This window comes from Oncorhynchus nerka, linkage group LG12 (genome assembly GCF_034236695.1).
Source record: "Oncorhynchus nerka isolate Pitt River linkage group LG12, Oner_Uvic_2.0, whole genome shotgun sequence".
Lineage (NCBI taxonomy): Eukaryota > Metazoa > Chordata > Actinopteri > Salmoniformes > Salmonidae > Oncorhynchus > Oncorhynchus nerka.
In genome coordinates, this window is record NC_088407.1 from 13919248 (window position 1) to 13929247 (window position 10000).

The following is a 10000-nucleotide window of genomic DNA, read 5'->3' on the forward strand; positions in this document are numbered from 1 at the left end:
TGATAGGCTGCCACCTCTACAATATATTATTAGAAACATATCTTATATATATTATTAGAAAGGCTGAAAATCACCAGAAGGTTCCGGTTTGACCCTTTACACAGAGGTTCCTCAGGGAACGTGTTTCACCTGGAAAGGTTCCGCAGGTGTGGCAACCCAAAAGGTTCTTCCAGCCACCTTTACTTCTAAGATTGTACACTGGGAAGCTTGATACATACAGCCCGTCAATCTGTGTGACTCTACCGGAGATGGTTTAGGTGATGTTGATCTATGATGGGCAGACCCTGGGAAAGGGGCCCCGAGGTTTAGAGGCACGGGAGCTCAAGAGTTGTACAGCCTTTGGCTGTGTGTGTGTTGACATGGAGAACAGCCAATCGCTTTAGGAAGGAACTAGAGGCCGAACTCCATTAACTCCACGTCGTCAAACAGTGGGGTGAAAAACCCTCCGCTCTCCTGTCACAGACAATGGAATGTATGTAGATGAGGGAACCTTCGTGGCGACAGCATGTTCCCCTAACAGCAGTGTTCTACAGATAAACAGTAGATTGGTCTGAGAGTCAGACAATCTGCCCCCAGTACTCTTCTACTTCTACCGCTTCTATTGGCACAGCACACACACACACACACACACACACACACACACACACACACACACACACACACACACACACACACACACACACACACACACACACACACACACACACACACTGGGGCATATTGGCTGTCTCTCAGACCAATTCACACTGTAGAACACAGGTGTGAATCTACATGATTATTCACAGTCCTCTCGACAAGGCACAGCACAATAGAATTCTGTTGTGATAGAATTCTAGCACATTCTAGAATTCCTTTTTACAGGTAATGACAAAGGCATGAATTAATCCAAACATTCCAAATGGTGCTAAATGAACATGTCAGCCGGTCCACATACCAAGGTATATGGCTTTTAAATATGTCCTCCATCTAGCTATTGGAATGTCCATACATAGGCCTTTATGCTAAAGATGTTAATTATCTACAGTAGAGATAGGGGGGCATTTCAGATATAACCTACATCTGTGTGGTCTCATAGAACTTAAGGCTTAGTTCTATGAGACCACACAGATGTAGGTTATATCTGTAGTAGGGCACTATCTAGGGAATAGGGTGACAGAATAGGGCACTATCTAGGGAATAGGGTGCCAGAGTAGTACACACTTTAGGGAATAGGGTGCCAGAATAGGGCACTAACTAGGGAATAGGGTCCAGAATAGGGCACTATCTAGGGAATAGGATGCCAGAGAAGTACACTATCTAGGGAATAGGGTGCCAGAGTAGTGCACTATTTCGGGAATAGGGTGCCAGTCTTACCTTCGAGATGTAGGCCTTGATGCCCTCTGCCAGCTTGATGCAGGGTTCTCCAAACAGCTGAGCCAGGTCTTCTGGGATGTCCTGGTCTTTATCCAGAGCATTCAGCAGACTGAGACACTTCAGCTCCTCTGTCACGCCCTGGCTACGCACCTGGAAGACAGGGAGAATATAAAAGACTTAGGAGAGGTATTAAGGCTGACATAGCATGACGTAACAGTGACATAAGGCCCTTCAGCTCCTCTGTCACGCCCTGGCTATTGCCTCAATGATGACAGATCAACAACAAGATGATAACAAAGGATTATCCAGGAAATACTCTGATTTAGCCACTCCCCCAGGAAATACTCTGGTTTAGCCACTCCTCCAGGAAATACTCTGATTTAGCCACTCCTCCAGGAAATACTCTGATTTAGCCATTCCTCCAGGAAATACTCTGATTTAGCCATTCCTCCAGGAAATACTCTGATTTAGTCACTCCTCCAGGAAATACTCTGATTTAGCCACTCCCCCAGGAAATACTCTGATTTAGCCACTCCTCCAGGAAATACTCTGATTTAGCCACTCCTCCAGGAAATACTCTGATTTAGCCACTCCCCCAGGAAATACTCTGGTTTAGCCACTCCCCCGGGAAATACTCTGATTTAGCCACTCCCCCAGTAAATACTCTGATTTAGCCACTCCTCTAGGAAATACTCTGATTTAGCCACTCCCCCAGGAAATACTCTGATTTAGCCACTCCCCCAGGAAATACTCTGATTTAGCCACTCCCCCAGGAAATACTCTGATTTAGCCACTCCCCCAGGAAATATTCTGATTTAGCCATTCCTCCAGGAAATACTCTGATTCCTCTCTTTTCTTTCTCTCTATACCCCACTCTCTGCAGTTCATTTCAGTATTCAATTTGAGTCTTCGTGTATAATTGGCGTGTGTGTGTGTGTGCATATTTGTGTGTGTGCGTGTGTGTGTGTATGCGTGCGTGCGTGTGTGTGTGTGTGTGTGTGTGCGTGTGTGTGTGCGTGTTTGTGTGTGTATGCGTGCGTGCGTGTGCGTGCGTGTGTGTATGCGTGCGTGTGTGTTAATGTATAATTTGGAGCCAGGGGTACGGAACTGTTCAGCGTCACGGTTGGGGGGTTCGTACTAATGACTCTTTAACAAGCCCCAACAGGGGGTGTGTGTGTGCGTGTGTGTGTATGGTTGTGGTGGTCGCTTTCTCCTCATTCTATCAGCCATTTTGTTGACGTTGATGGTTAAATGGTTCTCTATGCCCCTTATAGGGGAAGTGATGGAGAACAGGGAGAAGGAGGGGGAACTTCTACAAGAAGAGTCTGGCACTCCACATACAGGAAGTGTCTGGCTTCTCATAAACAGTGGATGGCTGCCTTCAATACTCTACAATGGCTTCCTCTCCTCATCTCCTCATCTTCTTTCCTTTAGTCTCCTTGTCTGCGCTAATGTAAAAAAGCAGGACTGATTTCAACAAATACTAGAAGGATTCACCTTTTTGCTTGTCACCATATTTTTCTCCATATTGTTGTGTTTTTGAATGAGTACCAACGAAGGAGAGGAGATAAGAGGAGAGCACGGCACTCCAGACTATTGAGATGCACCCAAGTCTAGCTGGACTGCTGACATTTCGTTGTCTTTGTGACATCAGCGAATGTTGATGTTCCGTAGACCTCAACCAAAACACACTCCCCGTTCCATCTGACGGAATTGGGAATTCTTAAGGGGTATTAGTTTTGACAGCGCTAGTTGGGGAGTAGTTGGATTTGTGTGTGTGTGTGTGTGTGTGTGTGTGTGTGTTAGGGAGTGGTTGGATTTAACATGCCAGCAAGTCAACTCCTTCTTATTTTAATTGAGATAATATTATCTACTTGATGGCACTGGAGTGAAAATGGGCTGATTAAAAATTCCTGAAGTACAGTTATTTAACAGATGTTTACAACAAGGGAGTGGAGACTACAGTGTGTGTGTGTTCGTCGGTGTGTGTGTGTTCGTCTGTGTGTGTGTGTTCGTCGATGTGTGTGTCACCCTTCCCTGCTATTAGATATCAGGATCATTCACTCTTCGCATAGCCAGGTGGAGGGGTCAGAGCAGACACACACACACACACACACACACACACACACACACACACACACACACACACACACACACACAAAGCCCCTCAGATCCCAGGAACGCCATAGAGGAAGTCAGGAACAATGCAGCAGTGTTACCTTCTGGAGCACCAAGCACCGGCCACGGCCCAGGGTTTTCCTGATGTTCCCAAGTCTCATTTCAGGGGATTAGGAAAAAGAAGCCAACCATGTAACTCAAAGCCGGGGCCAGAGACCTGGTGTGTGTGTGTGTGTGTGTGTGTGTGTGTGTGTGTGTGTGTGTGTGTGTGTGTGTGTGTGTGTGTGTGTGCAGTGTGTGCAGTGCTTATGTGCATTCCGTTTTATAACGAGAAAGTCTTTCAATCCTCTATGGTGGGAAGATAGTGAGAGCGAGGGAAGAGAATGAGGGAGGGGAGCGAGGTAAGAGAGTGAAGGAAGAGAGTGAGGGAGAGGAGCGAGGGATGAGGGCGAGGGAAGAGAGTGAGGGAGAGGAGCGAGGGAAGAGAATGAGGGAGAGGAGCGAGGGAAGAGAGTGAGGGAGAGGAGCGAGGGAAGAGAATGAGGGAGGGGAGCGAGGTAAGAGACCGAGGGAAGAGGGCGAGGGAAGAGAGTGAGGGAGAGGAGCGAGGGAAGAGAATGAGAATGAGGGAGGGGAGCGAGGTAAGAGAGTGAGGGTAGAGAGTGAGGGAGAGAGCGAGGGAAGAGAGCGAGCGAAGTGAGCGAGTGAAGAGAGTGAGAGAAGAGAGCAAGGGAAGAGAGCAAGAGAAGAGAGCGAGGGAGGATAAGGAGGAGTGTAGGAGTTCAGGCATGCTGTAGGAGGTCTGGTCAGTGTCCCCGGACACACACACACACACACACACACACACACACACACACACACACACACACACACACACACACACAGGGTTGGAAGACAGAGGGACTAACTGTCAGGCCTGGTTTATTTACTGTGGATTACATCATAGAACACTTGTCTGCCTACCAAATCGAACTCTATTCTCTGTCAACTGCATAGTAGGTTAAGGGCCTGTCAGTAACCATTCCACTGTTAGGTCTACACTGTATTCTGCACATGTGACAAATAACATTTGATTTGATGATTTGATTTGAATAGCTCATAGGGTCAAAAGTATAAATTATTTAACAAAAGCACATTGACGAAAAAAACACAATCTTTGCACAAATGTACCCAACCATAAACATCAATGCCTTTCTTAAAATCAATACACAGAAGTTTAAAAAAATTAAACTGCATATTTTGTTTCATAAGAGATTCATGTTAGCAGGCAATATTATCCAGGGAAATTGTGTCACTTCTCTTGCGTTCAGTGTAAGCAGAGTCAGGGTATATGCAACAGTTTGGGACGCCTGGCTCGTTACGAACTGTGAACTAATTTGCCAGAATTTTACATAATTATGACACAACATTGAAGGTTGTGCAATGTAACAGCAATATTTAGACTTATGGATGCCACCCGTTAGATAAAATACGGAACGGTTCCGTATTTCCCTCAAAGTATAAACGTTTTGTTTTCTAAATTATATTTTCCGGATTTTACCATATTAATGACGTAAGGCCCGTATTTCTGTGTGTTTATTATGTTATAATTAAATCTATTATTTGATATTTGATAGAGCAGTCTGACTGAGCGGTGGTAGGCAGCAGCAGGCTCGTAAGGCTGTTCATTATATTATAATTGCATCTATGATTTGATATCTGATAGAGCAGTCTGACTGAGCGGTGGTAGGCAGCAGCAGGCTCATAAGGCTGTTCATCATATTATAATTGCATCTATGATTTGATATCTGATAGAGCAGTCTGACTGAGCGGTGGTAGGCAGCAGCAGGCTCATAAGGCTGTTCATTATATTATAATTGCATCTATGATTTGATATCTGATAGAGCAGTCTGACTGAGTGGTGGTAGGCAGCAGCAGGCTCGTAAGCATTCATTCAAACAGCACTACTGCATTTGCCAGCAGCTCTTAGCAATGCTTGATCACAGCTCTGTTTATGACTTCAAGCCTATCAACTCCTGAGATTAGGCTGGCAATACTAAAGTGCCTATTAGAACATCCAATAGTCAAAGGTATATGAAATACAAATGGTATAGAGAGAAATAGTCGACACGTCATAATTACTATAATAACTACAACCTAAAACTTCTTAACCTTGAATATTGAACCATCAGCTTTCATATGTTCTCATGTTCGGAGCAAGGACCTTAAACGTTAGCAATATGGCACATACTGCACTTTTACTTTTTTTCCAACACTGTGTTTTTTCATTATTTAAACCAAATTGAACATGTTTCATTATTCATTTGAGACTAAATAGACTATTTAGTATTGTTGTAATTGTCATTATTACAAATATATATATAAAAATCGTCCGATTAATCTGTATCGGATTTCTTTGGTCCTCCAATAATCGGTATCGGAGTTGAAAAATCTGAATCGGCCGACCTCTAATAGGGAAGTAGGGCACTTCACTCTACTCTATAAGGAAGTAGGGCACTTCACTCTACTGTTTAAGGAAATAGGGCATTTCACACTACCGTATAAGGGAGTAAGGCACTTCACTCTACTCTATAAGGAAGTAGGGCACTTCACTCTACTGTATAAGGAAGTAGGGCACTTCACTCTACTGTATACGGAAGTAGGGCACTTCACTCTACTGTATAAGGAAGTAGGGCACTTCACTCTACTGTATAAGGAAGTAGGGCACTCTACTCTATAAGGAAGTAGGGCACTTCACTCTACTGTTTAAGGAAGTATAACTCCTACAACTAATACAACTGGTACAACTCATACAACTGGTACAAGTCATACAACTGGTACAAGTCATACAACTGGTAAAACTTATACAACTGGTAGACTGATACAACTGGTACGACTGGTAGACTGATACAACTGGTAGAACTGGTAGAACTAATACAACTGGTACAACTAATACAACTGATACAACTTGTACAACTGGTAAACTGATACAACTGGTAGAACTGGTAGAACTAATACAACTGGTGCAACTGGTAGACTGGTGCAACTGGTAGACTGGTGCAACTGGTAGACTGGTGCAACTGGTACAACTGGTAGACTGGTGCAACTGGTAGACTGGTGCAACTGGTACAACTGGTAGACTGGTGCAACTGGTAGACTGATACAACTGGTAAAACTGGTAGACTGGTGCAACTGGTAGACTGATACAACTAGTACGGCTGGTAGACTGGTGCAACTGGTAGACTGGTGCAACTGGTAGACTGATACAACTAGTACGGCTGGTACAACAAAAAAATAACAAGGAGTTATTAATAACAATAACAACCCTTGTCATCGGCTGTGAAATAAATACGTCTAAATTAGAACCAGAAATGAGAACCAGAATGGTAACCAACCTGCCTAAAGTCTCTATGACCTTTTAATCTCTCTCTCTCTCTCTCTCTCCCTCCCTGCCTCCCTGTCTGTCTGCCTGCCTGTCTGCCTGTCTGTCTGTCTGTCTGTCTGTCTGTCTGTCTGTCTGTCTGTCTGTCTGTCTGTCTGTCTGTCTGTCTGTCTGTCTGTCTGTCTGTCTGTCTGTCTGTCTGTCTGTCTGCCTGCCTGCCTGTCTGTCTGTCTGTCTGTCTGTCTGTCTGTCTGCCTGCCTGCCTGCCTGCCTGCCTGCCTGCCTGTCTGCCTGTCTGTCTGTCTGTCTGTCTGTCTGTCTGTCTGTCTGTCTGTCTGTCTGTCTGTCTGTCTGTCTGTCTGCCTGCCTGTCTGTCTGTCTGTCTGCCTGCCTGTCTGCCTGCCTGCCTGCCTGTCCTTGAAAGTATTGTGTTCATGTTCTATTAAACACAGTAACGACTTGCTACGATAAGACATGTACACACACACACACAGACAGAGTAAGAATTTAGAGTTCGAAGGGTTTAGTTTCTGATTCCCGTCACACAGGAGGAATGAAAGAAAGAGGCGAGGTCACCAGGTCACCAGTTATGTCATTCGTTTGTTTTTCACACCTGTGCACACAAGATAAAGTAAGCGATGGAGGGGTTGATTGTGTGTGTGTCTATATGCGTGTGTTGTGTGTTTGTGTGGCCAAGTGGGTGGTCTAGTGAGCCGATAGATTGTTAAGCGGGGGTCAGCCAAATACCTAAACAACAGAGAGGTTTTTAGAGCCCAGACATTCACACACAAATGTCTTTGTCTGTTCTCCGGTCGTTGCCAGTGGTTGCTCTGTAAACCAACTGTGGAACTCTTGGAAGACAAACCCTGTTCTGAGACATTGTGATGTCATTTCAAAGCGCCACCCAGGCTACGGAACATTCCGCCAGCAGTCGGGAGGATTGGAGTGTGATTGGTTTTCGAAAAGCAACTGGCGACAATCTCAGAGAAGGGTTTTTCCTGCCCACGTGGCGATATATAACAACTACAGCAACCCAATTTATCCACGTGCTCCAAAAACTTCTGACCCCATAGTTATTCCACAGAGGAGTGTGATCCTGTTTTGCCAAGACTGATTTGGGGTCCGTTTGAACATTTCCCCCATATTGGTTAGGGTTAGATCAGAACAACATGCTGCACTAGTCATGCCAGGGAGTAGTATGGCATTAATCTTAGGTCAGTTTGGCGTTGCCACAATAGTTAAGGTCAGAAGTTAGTGGTTAGGATAATCTGATCCTAGATCACAACCACACAAGGCTTCAGTTCAACCAGCTAACAGATAGAACCCACTGGGTTCCATCCCAGGGTTCCAGCAGTTCCATCTCAGGGTTCCAGCAGTTCCATCCCAGGGTTCCAGCAGTTCCATCCCAGAGTTCCAGCAGTTCCATCTCAGGGTTCTAGCAGTTCCATCCCAGGGTTCCAGCAGTTCCATCCCAGGGTTCCAGCAGTTCCATCCCAGGGCTCCAGCAGTTCCATCCCAGGGTTCCAGGAATTCCATTTATGACTCATTGCATTCAATCACATCCCAAACCTCTAACCTCTGACCTCCCGCTGGAGAACACTAGAGGTAGGATGGATTTCATGCTGGTTGGAGTTTAATAAAACATCCTGGAGCCGCTGGGTTGAGAAGGGAAAGTATTATTGGCAACATTCTTTTTGTGGAATGGGCACACTGACTGGAGCAGGCAAAGAACCCCTCCCCTATTCTCCCTAGTCAGTGGTTCCTTCCACGGTGCACAGAGATGCCTGGGCAGGATGCTAGATACTCTAGTGTGGGCAGTATCGTCAGTATCGTCAGTGGAGGAGAGAGTGTAGAGCGACACACACAGTGTTTGATTAGAGTTCAGCTGCAGGTGAAGGGCGATATGCATGTCTGTAAATGATTGTGATCAAGCTATGTAGCCTATTGATTCCTTCTTGATGAATAAAACAATGTGGTTTGTCTGTAACACTAGCTAGCTGGCAATTTGATGAAGTTGGCTTTAGCTAGACATCTAGATAGGTTCCCCAATGTCCTGACCTCATGACTAGCCACCAGGCCATTTCAGGCTATCGATCAAGTTAGAGTAGCTTGTCTAAATATATTAGCTGGCTGCTATCAGGTTAGAGTAGCTTGTCTAAATACATTAGCTGGCTGCTATCAAGTTGTACTTTTAGAAATGCAAGGAGGACTTAAATGTTCTGCTTTCCTTTCAATCTTTTATCCAGATAACTGCCGAAGCTAAAGGCAGGATCTGGCATTTCCAGAGCCTGACCCCGACAGCGACTGCAACCCCGACCCTGACCGCGACCCCGACCCTGACCGCGACCCTGACCGCGACCCTGACCGCGACCCCGACAGCGACCACGACCCCGACCGCAACCCTGACCGCGACCCCGACAGCGACCGCAACCCCGACCCCGACCCCCTGCCACTCTGTTTGATAAGCCGAGTAATGGGGCTGGTGAAATGGAACCACAGTGACATTCAGAGATACAGATTGACAGGCATTTAGATTTAGATAGGGATTTTAAGATAGCTCTTTTCAACACTGAAATTACAACACATAGAAACACAATACACGTGTATTGTTATACTGTACAGTGAGCCAGTTGTACTAATCTCCATAAGGAATAAAAGTTCTGAAAGAATCTACGTGCATACTTCATTAAAATGACAATTGAACAGGTGTGAAGGTTAGATAACCCATGCAGAAAGATAAACATATGTTTGACCTTTGAACTAGGAATAATGATGATGACTGCAGGAACGAAGCTGTTACAGGTGTTTGGAAAATAACAAATTCTCTAACCACTTCCCCCTCCATTCTCACGTACTTCATGCCCCCTTTAAAATAATGGGTGCATGACACACACACACACACACACACACACACACACACACACACACACACACACACACACACAGCTCCAACAAGGCCAGGTTATTTAGCCGAAGATTAAACAAAATCTTTAGCATCAAAGAAGAGAGGGGGGGAGAGAGTACGAGAGACAAAAAGAGGGAGAGAGAAAGAGAGAGGGGGGCAAAGAGAGGGGGGCAAAGAGGAAGGGTAATGGGAAGAGACAACTGAAGAGGAGAGGAGAGGAGAGGAGAGGAGAGGAGAGGAGAGGAGAGGAGAGGAGAGGAGAG

The 10000-nt window shown here is 45.5% G+C and overlaps 1 protein-coding gene across 1 annotated transcript in view; it reads right to left on the reverse strand.

The window, feature by feature from the left end:
- Positions 1-10000, reverse strand: part of LOC135574263 (tumor necrosis factor ligand superfamily member 10-like) — a 90407-nt gene that overhangs the window by 64122 nt on the left and 16285 nt on the right. Inside the window, exon 2 of the mRNA XM_065025257.1 lies at positions 1354-1503. Within this exon, the coding sequence (XP_064881329.1) occupies positions 1354-1503 (150 nt within the window). The remainder of the gene's footprint in view (positions 1-1353; positions 1504-10000) is intronic.